Source organism: Antedon mediterranea, chromosome 3 (genome assembly GCF_964355755.1).
Source record: "Antedon mediterranea chromosome 3, ecAntMedi1.1, whole genome shotgun sequence".
In the NCBI taxonomy this organism is placed as follows: domain Eukaryota; kingdom Metazoa; phylum Echinodermata; class Crinoidea; order Comatulida; family Antedonidae; genus Antedon; species Antedon mediterranea.
The window spans coordinates 9629832-9647935 of record NC_092672.1 but is presented as its reverse complement, the minus strand read 5'-3'; the positions used below and the strand labels follow the sequence as shown (position 1 = coordinate 9647935).

Sequence of the window (18104 nt, the reverse complement as noted above, 5' to 3'; positions counted from 1 at the left end):
CTCTCTCGCGCGTGTAGCATGAATCTCTCTGATCGTTACCTACACAAAGTTAGAGCAATGAATTTGTCCGAATTCCGTTAAGTAAACAACTTTATATATTTTATAAGCATTTAATAACATGTTTTATTGATATTTCCAATGGTGATATATAAAATAAATTACTAAAAAACGTAATTATATGTAATTATTTTAACCAAAAATGGCGTAGTTAATAGAATTGTCGACTGAGGCCGCAAATTGTTTTACTTCTTTCGTGGCTAAAAACGATCATTTTCGGCGATGTTTTAGACCCTATATTTCGAAAACTACAAATCAGATTTTCCTAATTCTTTCTTTATTGTAATATGAATAGGCCTACAACATCTAAACAGATAATGTTGGTTTGGTTTTAATTTTGCATCGTTATCCCCGGATATAAGACAATATGACTATGTAATCCTTGATCAGAGACGTCGTGTATGTACACCAATTTTGTCGGCAAATTGGCAATTCCCGGCCCCCCCCAACTTCAAAATCCTGGATACGCCACTGCGTGGTATCTCTCTCAGTCTCATCTAACTTGGGTCGATTTTTTAGCACGTTTCGGGGTCCCCCCGGTCTAGACGCAGCCGAGGGTACCCGGCAGACTCCCATTTTCATTGACTTCAAGTGACCCCCCAAAACACTGAAATAGTCAGGTATTGGTACCTAGGCCTAGCTCATCTAACCAAATGTCTCTGGGCTGCCTGTCTATTTGTCGGCGTGCCATACTATTTCCCATAGTTCACGTGATTACTACGGCAACAATAAATATATGTACAATTACCACCAAAGCCTAAAAGGCGAACAAAGTAACTTCCTTTTAAAAAACGATACTTCATTCACCACTATGGCTATGCCTCAAGATTTGCCGAAAGTTTCTCAGGTAAAAATGGATTAATTTATCCCACCATAAACAAGATGCAGCAAGACCTCTTTTTAGTTTATTAAAGTTATTAATTAGCCTACGTAGGCCGGCCTACCTAGCCTAGCCTACTACTAGACCTAGTCTAGGACTCGGAGGCCAAGAAGGCTAGGCGGGAATCCGGCTAGGCTGCTATATAGGCTATACACGTCACAATCAAGGCTAGGCCTAGGCTAGTCTAGTTAAGATTGGCGGCCCTCTTAGCCTAGCTAGGCTAGGCCTCTAGTATGGGGCCTAGCCTAGGCCTAGGCCTACCTATTTTGTGAAAGCACAATCAATCTGAATCGTAATCATATCTCCTTAAATCGTAATCACATACTTAGGTAGTCATCCCACATAGATAGGCTAGGCCTAGCTAGGCTAGGCTAACTAGGCCTCTCTCCTGGCTTGTCTAGTGTAGAGGCTAGGCCTAGTAGGCCTTTATTTTATTATATAGGATGTCATGTTTGCTCTACTACTCTAGTAGGCCTATAGGTAAGGCCCTAGTAGGCTAGGCCGCGCCTAGGCTAGATAGTAGTTCTAGGCTAGGCCCTAGCTACTAACTAAGTACTAGAGAGGCCTAGAGCCTAGCTAGGCTATGCCCTACTATCAATTAAATTCGCTATAGCCTAGCTAGTCTATGCCCGCAGTCCAGGCCTAGCCTAGCCTACATAAACTTCAGTTTCAGATCAGGTTAATCAATTCAAATTCAAGAGACTAGATGGTAAAAATATTAATTAGCAGTTAAAAATGTACGCATACTTACAAAAGGTTATCGCATGTAAACAATTTAAAATGCTTAAAATTATGTTTTTATCAAGTTAGAACATGAATTAGGCCTAGGCCTAGTAGGCCATTTGCGTGTTTGAAAGATTACGTGCCCGATACTTGCGCATTTCTACTCATCTTCCTTCTAGGCTAGTTAGTACATTTACCGGATTTGAGTTCATTCCGACTTCAAATCTATGCGAGCACGTTAAAAGTGAAAAAAATGTGTAAACTAGAAAGCCACTCCGAGAGTGCATAGCTCCGCCTACTGTAAAATTCTCCTACATAAGATTTCTCCGGTAAAAATATGCCTCGCATCTGAAATTGTCTACTCCGCCGACGTCATAACCAATAACGAAACTAAGACATATATTGGTATGACGGGTGGGCAGTTTAAAACTAGGTTTAACAATCACAAGAAATCTTTCAAAAAAGAAACGTACAGTAAAGAATCCGAGCTCTCAAAGTACGTATGGTCTTTGAAAAGTAATGACGTAGTGTTCACAATTAAATGGAAAGTAATTAAATATTCCTCCACTAAGAACGCCGCTTATGGGCGTTGTAGTCTTTGTCTAGATAAAAAGCTATGTATTCTAAATGCAAACAAAAAAAATTTGTTAAACAAAAGGTAAATCATTATCTTTCGAAATTGTGAGTGATTTTGATAAAGAAATTGTATCGAAATATTTGAACATATTTGGGTCCCGTAATTTCATCACCTATGCTATATTACAGTATACTGTATATTCTAGTATATCACACACAATAGGCAAACTTCAGGACTATAGTATAAGCATGCATCAGGTCATGGCATTTTGCGATCATATTTAAACGTACATGCATCATTTTTTTTAATTAAATCAAATAAAAATTTGTCAAACTGACCACCTATAATTCATCAAAGTGACAAATTAAATTCTAGTTTAAATTCTATTTCTATTTTGTTCTATTTACAGCCTACAAAAGAACATAAAGCTATAATTTGTATATGGTAAGTAAATAAAGGTCAAATGTTCTACTTTTTTGTATGTATGTATAGCCTGCTACTACTCTAGGCCTAGTAAGGCTAGCAAATTTGACTTGTTTTTTGTTGCTTTTTCATTCTGCAGTATTTTATATGCCTATTTTAAATAATTAGGCTAATATTGAACCTCTGTCAGGGAACATTTTCGCCAGTGTAGCATAGCAAAAAGCTATACAAAACAACCTTATTGCTACACATTTTGAAAATTGTGTAGCAAAAAATACTTATACAAAACTATGTTTCTCGACTTAAAAATCAGTTTGATTAGCAATATTGCTAAACAAAATTTTTAAATGAAAATTTTCTCTGTCTGTAATAATAAGCTAGCAATTATATAATAAAAAAAATTAGAACAGAAGTCAACTGGCTACATAAAGCCTGGTTTCCATAAAATCGCAACACAACAGAGCGTAGCGATTCTATGGAAACGCTAGAATTTATCGGGGATCTAGTACGCGAGCGCTAAATATTCTTTGGTACGTGTATACGAATCATCGCCGACACAATCGGCAAAGTTGAACATGATTGAACTTTGCCGATTTGACTGCGATGAATCAGGGAGCCTTCCCGATTGCGTCGGCGACATCTGTGCGTGTAGCGATTTTAATGGAAACGCTGTAGCGATTTTAATAGGAACCAGGCTTAAAGTATAAAAAAACAAGACCATTCAAAAAAAAAATTGAATAATATTTTTTTTTTAATTTAGGGCTGATCTTACCATGACGCACATGGATACAATAATAAATTGCACTTCTATGGAAGAAATACAGAGGTAATAATCAACAATACTATTTGAAATTGTTTTTTTTATGTTTTTTACTAATATTAATTCGAAACATGGTCTAGAACTTAGACTAGCTCACATATTTCAATGTTTTTTTGTAATCTTGGTTGCAATATGTATAAATAATTTTTGTACTCTTTATAGTTTTATAGCAGAGTCTTTTGGCTTAGCTGATTGGCATGATAACTACCGGTCTGCCATAGTGTTAGACTTGTTCTATTACACACTTCAATTTGCTATTGACCATCATTTTTCCAAAGAACAAACATCAGCGTTTTTTTCTATTGTGAAGAAGACACATGAGGTATGCACAGGTAAGTCGCATTCTAATGAGAATCAAAGAATTTCACATTATAGTGAAATGTATAAAGAATAATGATAAATACTACTTTTACTAAAGACTTGTTTGCACTGGACTTGAAAAAAGGTAAATTTAATCAAGGTAATTTTACCCGAGGTTATTGGTTTATTTAACCATTGTTCGCACTGTTTACCCAAGTCGCACATTCAGATTAGACTTTTTAGCCAGCGTGATTAGTTGTAGTTGTACCGTAGCAAGTTCTACTGGACAGGCAGTGGTTTGGTTTAACCCTGAGGGAATTGTAGCCAGGATTGGACTTAGTCAATTTGAAGAAATTAAGTCCAGTGTGATAGAGTATAGTGCCTTGGGATAAATATGTTAAAGGGTTGGATTATACTCAAGTTTAACAATAGAATCTGATTTCTGAATATAGGCTAAATTAGTCGGTGAGATTAAACTTGAGCTTGAGAATACACCGCCAACATTCCAACTACCATACAACTCTGGGCTGGGTTAAAGCTGTGATAAGATTGGTATCCAACTCATTGGTTTTTGGATGAAATAAAGATAAAATAACTCTAAAAGTCTAATTATTCATTATTACTAAAATGTGATTTTATTTTTGCTACAGAAACACCATTTGATAACTTAGAAATATGTTACAATTACTTCAAAGAACTTATTTTGTGTCATGCTGTAAAGGTAAAAGAGTGTTCAGTTTCAGAATTATCTCTTTGTAAAGTATATAATATTCAGTGATAATTCTGAATATTAATTAATTTGAAACGATAAAGATAAAGCTGTGAGAATGAGAAAAAGCCGCCCCAACCAGGTTTCAAAGTCGCAACCTTCTGCTTGATAATATGCAAATGTCCTAACCTATAGACCACTGGGGTTTATTATGGTATTGTTCAAATTTGATTGGAGAGCGGCATAATATATATATATATATATATACATGAAAGCCCCAGTGGTCTAATGGTTAGGACATTTGCATATCAAGCAGAAGGTCCAGGTTCGAATCTTGGTTGGGGCGTTTTTTTTTGCATTCTCACAGATTTCTTCATCTTATCGTTTCAAATTCATTAATTAAATTTCTGTTTAGAATTATTGTTCTATGCCTAATGTGTTTATATATATATACATATATCACCAAGTGGTTTAAGTTTATAATTTGTTCTGTGCCTATTTATATATATTATATATATATCTACTCATAGGACCTATTTTATAATTTTAAAACATAAATATTTTGTTTTAAAAGAGAGAGAATTGCTAATTGATATTGATGTGTACTCTAGTATCATTTTTCTGACAAAAAAAAATCCTGTTCAATGTTCAAAGTTTATAGGATTTGTGACCTTTTTGACGCTAATTTTTTTAATTGCCATTTGCGGTTCTAGGACACCTACCCCCTAGACAGTTACCCCCCGGATGTTTACCACCCGGACAACTACCCCCTTAGGACAACTACCCCCCGGACAACTACCCCCTTAGGACAGCTACCCCCTTAGGATAACAACCCCCCGGACAACCTCCCCCTTAGGACAACTAACCCCCGGGTAACTAACCCCCGGTCAACTACCCCCCCCCCTCCCCCCCATCCAAAAGTAGACAAATATATAGGACCGGTTTCTGTAAAAATGAAATCATCTGTTTTTAACGGGTGTTTCGAAACTAGAGACCCGATACCAGAGACCTGACACGAGACCCAATACGAAAAGGGAGACCTATATTTGGGTCTCTCTTTTCGTATTAGGGTCTCCCTTTTCGTATAGTGTGGTCTCTCTTTTCGTATAGTGGGGTCTCCCTTTTCTTATAGTGGGGTCTCCCTTTTCTTATAGTGGGTCTCCCTTTTCGTATATTTGGGTCTCCCATTTTGTATATTTGGGTCTCCCTTTCGTATAATTGGGTCTCTCTTTTCGTATATTTAGGTCTCCCTTTTCGTATATTAGGGTCTCCCTTTTCGTATAGTGGGGTCTCCCTTTTCGTATAGTGGGGTCTCCCTTTTCGTACGTGGGTCTCCCTTTTCGTATATTTTGGTCTCCCTTTTTGTATTGGGTCTCTGGTCTCGGGTCTCTAGTTTCGAAACACCCGTTTTTAACCGATTATTCTGTTTAACAGCACGCTAGACCCTACATGTGCTAGATTTAAAGTACCGTATTTATTGAAAAAACGGCCTGGGCTGTTTATTGTTTAGGTGGTTTTTAGGTGGACATTTATTGGAAGAAAGTTGTTTATTCAATGGGAGGGGGTATAATCTAATGGAAATAGACGCCAATTATTCCATATGATGTTTCATGGGAGTGACATGGTCACCGTTTATTTGAGGGGAATTTATTTAAAGATCGACGTTTATTCGGTGAGTGAACATTGAGGTCAAATATCAAAAGTGATATTATTCTTCAAGTGTACAAAAATACATATATGACAAATTTGAGACAAAAATTAATTCTTTTAAGACCAGTGGTTATCGAAGCATTGTCCTGACGCAAAAATTATTATTATTATTAGCGAACCCAGTCTTTACAGTAAATACAGGGAGTACTATATAATACGTTCGACTATCCTATGATCATGTGTGACAATCTTCAGTTTATACCAGGCTATATTTATGTTCAATCTTTTACTTTTGTTTACAATAATGAATAGTAATTCGTCAAAGTAACGAATTAAAATATAGTTATTAATTCCTATTATACACTGTTGCAGAGTCAGGTTGTTGAATGGTCTGGGTGGTTAGGGTGTTCTAAAGGGATAGTTTTCTGGGTGGTAATTGTCCGGGGGGTAATTGTCCGGGGGGTAATTGTTCCTAGGGGGTAATTGTTCCTAGGGGGTAATTGTTCCTAGGGGGTAATTGTCCGGGAGGTAGTTGTCCAGGGGGTAGTTGTCCTAAGGGGGTTGTTGTCCTAAGGGGGTAGTTGTCCGGGGGGTATTTGTCCGGGGGGTAGTTGTCCTAAAGGGGTAGTTGTCCTAAGGGGGTAGTGGTCCAGGTGGTGGTTGTCCGGGGGGTAGTTGTCCGGGGGGTAAATGTCCAGGGGGTGAATATCCGGATACGGCCATTTGCACATAGACTTTTGAATTTCTTTCAGCGCCCACCATGGAGTGTAAATATTTTCAGTCCAGAACAAGTACACTTAGTGACTGAGTATGTCCTTACAACATACTTTAAACATTACAAACTGTACAAGTATGCTTTCACTCCACTCGTCAAATTGGACTTGTCTATTTCATATGACGGTGTGCCTTTAACCCCAGAACCAGTTGATGGTGAGTGTTATTTTTACGATATTTCTCTTTTCCACTACATTGTAATTTTGAAATAATCTTGCGACCCAGATATACAGTAGAGCATAGTTAGAACATGGGATAAAACCTATGTTTACTCCATGCTATGACTTTTCAATTACTTAGTATAAGCTCTACAGGGGTCATTTTTTCACTCGTAAATGATACAGATACAAACTTTTAAAGCATGATAACCTCTAAGCTAGTCTAACAGCATTGTCTTGTATGACACAGAATAAAGGCCCATTTACACTAGGACGATAACGATCGACGATAAATAGATAAGCATGCATTTTTCTTATATAAAACAAAATAATTTAGAAAGTTTTTCGTTCTAGAATTATAGAATAATCATTTATTCTGTCTTTGATAAAATAATTTTTTTTTTTAAACCAATCAAATGACGTCATGATCAATAAACAAAAAATATCGTTGTATTGTCACGATATTATTGCTCTTACTAATCATGACGTCATTTGATTGGACGTCTCTGAAAATATCATTTTCATCAAAGGAAGCATAGATGGTTCCTAAATAGTCCTAGAATAAAAACTTTTTAAATTTCTTTTGTTTTATGTATGAGCAATGCATATTTGTTTATTTATCGTCGATCATTATCGTCCTAGTGTAAATGGGCCTGCCTTAAACATTGAAAATACAGTAAAAATAAAATTCATATCAACAACATTTATGCTATCAATATATATATATATATGCCTGTGCCTGCCGGCACAGAAAGAAAGCATTGTTACATAACAGCTAACATTCCAAAACATATCACCTGTAAATGCTAATTCTACAAGTAAATGTGCTTATAAGCAACGTTGTAATTGATTGTTCTCATTATAGTCTCCTGATGAGTGAGTTGCACGACTCACGAAACAAGCCTGTAGAGACCAAACTGTAGTTTTTACTTCTTTTCCAGACTTAACGTATATTTTAGCTCTACTTTACCGTATTAAGCACTTTTTAGACGGTTACATTGAACCGAACATTTATATATATATATATATATAAATCCAAATGCAAATTACTTAATAGATCATGATGATACAAATATTGATGATAACAAAATCTAAATAAAAACGATAAAGTAAAACAACCAGAAATCAATTGAAAAGTTTTCTGGCAACTCTAGTCTAAGCCTTTCCTCAGTGCAATATGTTATACTATATAAAAAATTGGCAATACGAATCCAATTTACCTAAACTGGTAAAATCTTAATTAAATTGTTTATTATCTTATGGCAATATGAATCTTAAACTGGTAAAAACTGTTTATTATCTTGTACATGTATGTATCTTTTTATTCTTGGTAACTAATTTCTATTTTTGTCTGATTGCTTAGCAGAAACAAAGCAAAATTCACTAATTCAATCTTTTATTTCAGAATCTCTGGTCGATAAAAAGTAAAATTACGTATAAACAACAAAAACAAACTGTACTGACTAATTACTACAATACGATGCAATATCTCTTCAGGATAGCATTCCACCTGGAGAGCATGTTTGAATTAAATAAGTTTTCCATTAACATTGCAACTAAAACATTTTCACTTTAATTAAGTCTACACATCAGAATATATATCGATTTCTAAAATTCATAAAAAAGAAAGAACAATAAAGTTTTTTTCCTAATTTGGGTTTAATTTCTAAAATATGTTTCTTTCTAGTTTGTGAAGAAACTCAAGAATTTGAGACAGAAGCTATAAAAGAAAGTGAAGATGTTCAAGGAGAATGTGTTGAAGTAGAAGAATCAGCTAAACCAGGTAGAGGAATTTATTCTTGATGTTTAATGCTCTGTCTACACTATCAAACTACCTGTATCATGTATCCAAATATGGTAGTGATGCCCAAATATGATATTAATATGACATAATCATGTCCATGTATATGGGTGCATCACATATGTTTGTAACATTAATTTTTAATAGTGTAAACAGAGCTTAAAATAAATTGTTTGATATTTTTTTTAAAGGTGGGCATGTTGCAAATAATACTGTAGAAACAATGTTTTATTTATATATAATATTTATTCTTGAGTGTACATAGGAGGCCCCTAGGGGAATGATTTTGGATACATTAAAGTAACAGTTGAAGGGAAACAAACTATTTTTATACTGAAACGTCCACTAATTAATTTGTGCGCATCCAAAGTAAAAGTTTGTGTTATAAAGCAAATAGAGTTTTAATTTTGGTCACATGTATACTGAGTTTGTTTCACAAAAAGTAGGTGCTACTAATTTCTCTGTTTCTTTTGATTCATGCAAGCAACTTTCCATTCTGATGAAATAGAAAAATGCATTGCGTACATTTTTTTGTCAGATTTATCCAATTCAGCCTGTTAGCCTAGTCAAAGCAGGGAGTTGTTATTAGAACCCTGGTCAAAGTTTGAGTATTTTAATAAAGAAAAATGACCTCTAAAAGGGCGTAGAATAATATCCTGGATTCTGTGTGCCTTTGCTTCCCAAGGTTAAATCACTTAATAAGGTTCAAGCATGTGTATTAATCTGATTAGGAAGCTTTTGAAACAAGCATGGATTCATTTTCTATTTCTTAGGTAGGTACAGGGAAATTGCCCATAGGCAATAAGACAAACTGGTCAAGATGTTTTATCATTCACCCGCAAATAAATTTGATGTCATTAAGTATTAATGTCAATTGCTACATCATCAGTTCTCTCTATAGTTTGGAAATTATATTTCTCTGTCTCCACCTGAAAATAAAAGGCTTAAATGGCAAACGTTGCCGCGTCGATAGCTATTATACCAGTGCCAGTCCAGTTGTTGAAGGGGTCAAAAGTTTTGCTGTTTACTTTTGTTATTAAAGGGTATTAGAAATAGTAAGAATTTTTTAACAGGGCGTAGTCCATTATGCTGGAGGCAATGCCCTTTTTTTGTTTGTTTTGTCCAGTTTGTTAAAACCACCAGTAATAAGATTCAAGCATGCATATTAATGACATATACTTATATTGTCCACAAAGAAAGTACCGTACTTACTCCAGTCATTCAAAAAAAGTTTTAGGTGTTTATCTTTTGTTAAAAAAAGGTCATTGGAAATAATAGGAAATCTGTTTTGAAAAGGGCGTAGACCAGGATATTGTGCTTGAGGTATTATCATCATGTCCCATAGATAAATCAATAAAATAACAAGATTTAAGCATGGAGCAACAAAATATGAATATCATTTTTAAAATAATTACTCTGCTACAAGCCAAATTAGTCAGATTTTTTTTCCAATTGTGTGTATTTATTTTAAACAATTTGTAACTCCTTTAAAACAGAAATCACCAGCAATGATTGGAAATTAACCTTTTAAACATTTTTTGGTGTTTTTGTAAATAATATATACAGTAATAAAAACAATCTGTGGTAGTAGTAGTTCATGCGTCTTAAGGGCCTGTTTCTGCTGCAACTGCTCAAAATACGGTATAAAAATACGGTATAAAATACGGTATTTTTTATACCGTAGTTTTTAGTACCCCGTTTCTGCTAACAATACGTCTTGGGTGGTCGTGTTAAATTTCATCCTTTTTACCCAAATTGCCATTCATTTATTTGGTCGATAATTAAAAGTCGCAATAAAGGAAGTTTTACCTCTCACTTTCAACAGCCTAGCCCTAGTGATAGAGATGTTGTGAGAGCACAGAAAACATCGTAATGGGGACAAGTAGGCCTAATTCGTTCCCTCCCGAGTTATTGTCTTTTGCAATGTTGTACTGCTTTCGCAGGCTCTTCAGCTTTGAGTTTACTTGCTTTGGAGACAAGTCTATTCCGTACTCCTGCTTTATTTTTTAGAAATGGCTTTATAAATGTGGTTGTCCCTTTTATTACCTTTTAGTTGGCCGGACATTTTAGCTTCCCCTCCCCCTCCTTCCCCACACAGATTTATATAGTAAATACTGTGACGTCTTCGCTCCACATTTTCGCCGAATATATCTATACACATGTGTAAAACAGCTGACAGCGACAGAAAATAAAAACACGATGTTGACCTCATGTCGCAGGTAAAAAAAAATACGGTATTTTATATTGGCAGCAGAAAAGGGTACAAAAAATACGGTATAAATTTGTAAATACCGTATTTTATCCACAAATTTTGTGGGGAAAATACGGTATACAAAATACGGTATTTTTTTTATGAGCGCAGTTTCTGCTGCCCAAAAAAATACGTTATAAATACGGTATTCAAAAAATACCGTATAAAATACGGTATTTTCTTGGCAGCAGAAACAGGGCCTTATGTAATTTTATCAAATGGTTTATCAAAATATACGGTATATATTTATAAATACCATATTTTATCCACAAATTTGGTGGGTACACAAAATACGGTATATTTTCTGAGCGCCGTTTCCACTGAAATAAATATACCAACAAATTGAATAGTTAATAGTAAATAGTTACTTTGCAGCAGAAACAGGACCTATGTTTCGTTTTCACGACGGTTCACGCGGCTATGCGGCAATCGATATGCGCATCATCATCCGTTACGCTATTCGTCTTCGGTAGACATTGCGTACGCTAATCGTTTCCATGACTCTCTTTCGGTGGTCTGATGGTCTGTCATTAATTTTGCAATCGATGCATTTGCTTTTTTGATTTCTGTATTTATGTTTCCTATCCAGGTAGTTTTTGGTCTGCCAACTGGTCTTTTAACTTTTCGAATGGATTCTGTCAACGCTAATTTGGCTGGAGTGTCCATCGGAAGCCTTAGCTCATGTGCGCATATGCACATAAGTTCATTTCCAATTGCTGGTTATTTCTGTTTTAAATGAGTTACAAATTGTTTAAAATAAAGACACACAATTGGAAAAAAAAATTGGCTTGACTAATTGGCTTGTAGCAGAGTAATTATTTAAAATATGCGCATAGCCGCATGAAAACCCTTAATAGATGTGTCCAAAAAAAGCGGTGTCACAAAGGAGGGTTTTACTGTAGTGTCCTGTTATCTGTACCTGAAATAGAAACGTGTATATGGCCTTGAAAGGATATCACTTTATTTCTACAGCTACGGAGGAAGAAAATGCCGTTGAACGTGAGCTGCGACAGATTGTCACAGATCAACTGTCGGTCGAAATTCAGAAACTAAAACTGTCCATCAGTGACCAGATACAATCAAATGATGAGGAACTTCAAAAGAAATTGTCTGCCATTGATGGAAAATCTAGCCAGACAAAGGTTGGTGGAAGGGCATCAAGCAAATCAAAGAAGAAGTAGCACAGTTCTTATATTGTATTCATTGTCCATACTTTGTACTATACGTTTTGCTATGAAATATATTGATTTTTGTATTATAAGATAGATTTTAACAAGGACTTAATATATTATACTTGTTTATTTAATTGTATTATAGTGTAAGCGTAGCAAGGTAGATCCTTATTTTGTTACTTCGGTAGGCCTACAATGATCCGGAATAATTACATTAAATTTAGAGGTTATTTCAAATTGATTCGTTGCTGAAAACGCTATTTACTGTACAGTAACTAGAGGGTGAGCTCGCTTCGCTTGCTCCCCCTCTAGGAAGTGAAGACGGATGATTCTTGGAATGATAATTACTCGGGTAAAAAGGTTTTAGAAGGACTATCTTGGACGTTTTCTGTCGGTTACCATTATAAAATGCTTGATATTCGTAAAACTAAACCTACTCTGTTTCACAGTGTCTTAGATGAGTAATAACATTTTAAAGTATAGTATTTATTGTTTGGTAGGGCCCTTGTAGGGCAAAGGTGGGGAGGCGGAGTTCATTTGAGTGAGGTGCTTTATTCGAGGAATACGTTTGCTGTTTTAGTTTTAATAATATGGTAACATTTCCAATCCAATAAAATCCTCTAATAGATATGAAAAGTGCTAAAAAAGAATAACAAATGCTTGGTAAATTGTAGATAACAGTCCGATGAATTCTACTACAAATAGTATAATTGTGTTATAAATATAATATAAAATGCGATTATTATTCTAAGTGATGTTTTATTGTTCGGCGTTTATTCAAATAAATACCATCCTAATTGGTATAATTAATACATAATTTAGTTTAAGCTTCTTTTAAAACTAACTCCGCGACAGAGTGGCCCGTTTCGGCCTAAGAAAAAAACCCGCTTTAAACGGCTTGCAACATGGGCAGAAGTGTCTCAGGGTCCTAATGGGACACAGATAGCCCACAGTTATTCCTGTCAGCTTATACTCAATATCTCGGCTATCGAGGTTTCACTCGATTTCAAACAAAATGAACAAACATTCTTATAAACAGTTCTCCCTATGTAATTTATATATACTATTCCCCACAATATACATCTTTATGGCGTATATTTAATTTGATTACTTTGCAGTATAATTTTTATTTTGCTACTGCACCGTCACACACGCGGTCCGAAAATATACAACAAACTAAAATGACTATCGGCACCAATGGCCAACTTAGTTGAAACCAGGAAATTGCACGGTGAACCCGTGGACACACCGTGAACCCGGAAATTTCTTCTACCGCGCACAGTTGAAAATCTACCGATGAAATCATGAATTTTGTTTCAAAACCCTTTATAATATCTTCCTAATATGGAAATATGGAACCATATCGTAATAGTGAAAACTAATGTTATCAAATCTACGTTTCGCGGTAAATCTGCGAAAGATCAGGTAGGTATCCAAGGCGGAGATTTGTCCCTAAGTTTTTCCATTGTGCTCGCCTATGTCAGAATTAACCATAATTTATATACAATATATACCATTTTTTAATCTGGCAACATGCAATATGGCTGGCAATTGTTAGCCTGCCTGTTAGCCTGTTTGTATTTCTTATCCAATCGACGAAGTTTTCTACACGAGTGTAAACACCATAGACACCAGGTTTGGCACAATTAAGGCCCCATGATACAAGTCCATAAACAAAATGTGTCAAGTCATAATTTCTGAACATCAAAGGCCCACCACTGTCACCTTCACATGCGTCTTTGCCTCCTATAATATATAAAATATCATGGTAATAATTTTGTTCGGCAATACCTTAATAATAGGTTACTGATGACACTAAAAATCAATCCGTAAACACAGTAGGCTTAGCATAATAATGTAACTGTTTTAATGATCTGTTTTTTTCCATGTTGGCCCTTTCTACTAGCTGTCGTTTTCTCTGTATTGGTGGTTATAATGCGGTATATTGAAACTACCGGTTGAAAAATATTACTCATTTTTAAGAATTGAAGTTTCTATACGGTACGCACATCAATTGCTCGCACATACATATGCAAAGTTAAAAGACTTGTAAATAAAATACTCATACCATTGCTTTCTCCTGCACACACCATGTTTTCAGTGACTTCTATTTGGTGTAGTCGGAACGATTCTTGACATGTGTTTCTTGAAACAAGACTAACGTACACCTCTCGTAAGTAAGTTTAAGTCGATTCATGTGGAGATTCAAGTCCCCATCCGATTACGACACCTTTTCGTGAAGGTGCATCAGCGTGGTCAATATTGGTTTTATTGTTATCGGTTGTGTTACTTTGTTCAGGCAGACAGATGGGACGTATTACACGGGAGAACTGCACAGATTGGTTTAGTTTAATAAGAGCAATGTCGGCATCATATGAGGCGTTGACATCGAATTGTGGGTGAACTACACACTTTTCTGGATGAGCCTAAAAGAAACAGAAAATTTTTATAAAAACTTGTCTTGTGTTTGCCAAATTGACATTTATCAAACTAACGTTTCTAAGTACAAATGACAGAAGACATATTCTCTTCCATTCAAAATGGCATTATTTTGTTAAGTGACACTGTGACGATGATCTGATTACCTCTATTCTATTATCATCTGGTTGACTTAACAGTTTGGCCGATCCAAGATAGATATTAACTGAAGTGATTGGGAGTATTGCTCTACCGAATATTTTGCTAGTATCGTTTAGACAATGTGCGATCGACTGTCATTATCCACTGTTCGTTTATTAGAATTCCTCCACATATTCTCTCCGAATATTGATATTTCTGTCTTCTAGTTCTCAGTAAGGCCTGCCATGGCCATGATTCAAGGACTGCTGCTCTTCCTCCATAAATACGACCTTTTTGACCACTTTCACGTGGTCGAGGGTTCGTGGGAACATCAGTTTCACCACAAATCGGTTCACAGACTGGTTCTTCAGGACGCCATACACCTTTAGCAGTACAGACTCGACTACCTACACTTTCCAAAGTCAAATCATAATATATGTCACATTCATACAACACGTTGTTTCCGAAAGTGAAGTTGTTGTTACGACTTCTCCATGTACCATGAGGAATTGACGCTGGCCTATTGCATTCAACAATTTGGCATTCTGTTACTTCACCTGGCCAGCTGCCATTGACTCTACATGACCTTGCTTCTGAGCCTCTCAGAGTATAGCCTTCGTTGCATTTAAATGTAATCGTCGTAAATTCGTAGACATCTATCAGTATTCCGTTGCTGGGTGCGGTTATGTCAGAACACGGTTTACCTGTTAATTGAAATATGAAACTTACTTTTTTTTTTTTTTTTTTTTTTTTTATTTCATTTCATCACATACATAATACAAAATTAATATATAAAGGCAACGTAACAATTAAAACGATATAATACTCTCTCAAAAATAAGAGAGTAATGAAATTAAAGAAAAAAAAAATAATGTATCGCAAAAATACACTTAATAATAATCATTTTGCTAATAATATGGTTGCCTTGTATTTTTGGTAAATGTGAAATAAATGATTATAATTAAGTAATTGTTTTTTGATTTTGCAACTAAATATGTACCACTTTGTAATTAAAATTAAAATGTTTGCATCACTGTGTGTTTTTCCAAAACCAAAACATATACTTTCTTTGGTGATAATTAAGTTATTGTTGATATTTCGATACATATATTGTTTTACATTTTCCCAAATGTTCTTTACCAGATCACATTCAAAGAACATATGTAGCAGTGTTTCCTGCTTTTCCTTGCAAAAACTACACATTGGTGAATCGACCTTTGACATCTTAAAGAGCATTGTATTTGTATAAATTATACGATGAATAAATTTAAATTGAACATTTTTTAGCTTAGTGTCATTTGTACAGGCGTGTAAATTTGAGAAAAGGTTTTTCCAATTAAGTTTGTTGTCAAACTCCTTTTCCCATTTGGATTCAATTCCAATTGGCTCTTCAACATTTTTTAATATAATGTGTTTATAGATATATAATGACAATTTCTCGTTTTCACAGAAATGAATGTCTGTAATTTGGATTCAACTTCATTAGTTGTGTTTATACCTTGTTCAATTAATTTCTGTTTCCAGAGCTTTGGAATTGAATTTACAATCTGGTGATATAATAAGAAGTCTGGTTTAAAATTATATTTTTGGTTAAATTCGTCTAGTTCTAATATTTTCCCTTCTTTGTTCACGATATCTTTTACATAGTTTACACTTTTAACCAACCAATTTTTTTCAACTTTAAATTCTCTTTTATCAAAACATGAGTTGTTCCATAAAGATTGATTTAAGATGTCCTCTATCGTATACGGTTCTACAAAATTGTATTCACTCCACGCAGAGAGTATATCTTTATGGAACCTTTCAAATTGTTTTAATATTTTTGAAGATTTAGAAAAGTTGGTTTCGAAAACAATATTTCCTCCAACCTCTTTAATCTTACTTTTTAAAAACACTTTCCACTTGGATTGATTTCCATCAAGATATCTTTTCACCCAACATGATTTGAGAGATGTACAGTAACTCTTAATATGGGGAATTTTTAACCCTCGAAATATGAAACATATATCAAAGTTTAACCAAGTAATTATTTATTAAGCTGAGGTAATTTAATTAGGTTGAGCTTTTGTTCTATCATCAGCTTATAAAAAACCACGATGTGTTCTTGTTACAATAAGAATGTTGTACGTACAAAAATATTCTGCCGATCTTGTTTCCTTATTTCTGTTACCAGATAGTTTTTATATAACAATGAACGCTTTTAATCTTTAATATAATATCGTTTGTTATTATGGAATTGTAGTATTTCTGTATGTATATTTACTGAAAATAATTAAGTGTTAAGAATTAGGAAATAATATAGGCTAACACCTAATCAAAACACAAATGATGATTATTCATTAAATAACCCGCCGACTTTCTATAATATATATAATAATATAATATATAATAATATATATATAATAATTTCATTGTTTTTGCTTTCAAATGAAGGAGAGTACGCCCATGGTGCTACGGTACACACTGGATCCGTTCATACATACTATGACAGTGTTGTACTTCTACGCACTCTTCTTTCATTTGCGTATATGTCGTTACGTTGTATACTGGTAAATGATTGTAGCAATATCGTGATCGTGAAACGAATACTGACGCTGCATGTCTTAGAACACTGTGACCATTCAGACCATTCATCACACTCTTAAACAAAAATGAACAATAAAGATAATCAATTATGGTAAAACGATGGATTGGCAAACGTTTCTATAGAAACAAATATTTCATCTGGTACTAAATTCAAATCATCTTATTATGAACCACTTTTTGAACAATTGCGTTATAGTCAAAGAAGCGATTCTCACGATTGAATGGCTCAATGCGTATTATTTGTATCATGTTTCCAATGTTTACTGAAGAGTCAACATATCATTATAAATGTTAATACAAGAAATAGAAAATTACCTACCTGTCGAAAGAAGTACGCCTAGTGCTACAAAGAAAACAATCAACACTAGTCCTATATAAATAATAAATAGTTTATGGACAGCATTTCTTCCAATCGCCATCTTCAAGATTAGAACAAAATTGTCTTTGATATTTTTAATGAAAGTTTCGCAAATAACTGTTTACATACCATCCAATAAATTAACTTGATATGATGATATGTTAACTATTTCCTTTGAACAATCATAGTGGATATAAAAACAAGCAAGATTGAAGTCATTTGAAATCCGAGTTTATTATTTGACTGTAAGTTGTTTCGTTGGTGATTTGGTTAATTATGATGCCATCTGAATTACGCCGTTAGATA

The 18104-nt window shown here is 34.6% G+C and overlaps 1 protein-coding gene and 1 pseudogene across 1 annotated transcript; one reads left to right on the top strand and one right to left on the bottom strand.

Annotated features, from left to right (window-relative positions):
* Positions 1 to 771: 771 nt before the first annotated feature.
* LOC140044820 (cilia- and flagella-associated protein 119-like) lies at positions 772 to 15617 on the top strand. Its single transcript, XM_072089497.1, has 8 exons — positions 772 to 904; positions 2647 to 2681; positions 3421 to 3486; positions 3643 to 3812; positions 4431 to 4501; positions 6892 to 7069; positions 8759 to 8854; positions 12096 to 15617. Exons 1-8 carry the CDS (start codon positions 794 to 796, stop codon positions 12302 to 12304), a joined length of 936 nt encoding a protein of 311 aa, XP_071945598.1. The 5' UTR covers positions 772 to 793; the 3' UTR covers positions 12305 to 15617.
* On the bottom strand, positions 13422 to 17859 carry LOC140044008 (mannan-binding lectin serine protease 2-like; annotated as a pseudogene).
* Positions 17860 to 18104: the final 245 nt, after the last annotated feature.

What these genes read in the sequence shown, in the direction of transcription:
- LOC140044820 (XM_072089497.1), top strand. Translation starts at nt 794, where the DNA reads ATGTACAATTACCACCAAAGCCTAAAAGGCGAACAAAGTAACTTCCTT. An exon ending in TTTTGTGTCATGCTGTAAAG is followed by an intron (nt 4,502 to 6,891) that starts GTAAAAGAGTGT and finishes AATTTCTTTCAG; the next exon opens with CGCCCACCATGGAGTGTAAA. An exon ending in AACCCCAGAACCAGTTGATG is followed by an intron (nt 7,070 to 8,758) that starts GTGAGTGTTATT and finishes GTTTCTTTCTAG; the next exon opens with TTTGTGAAGAAACTCAAGAA.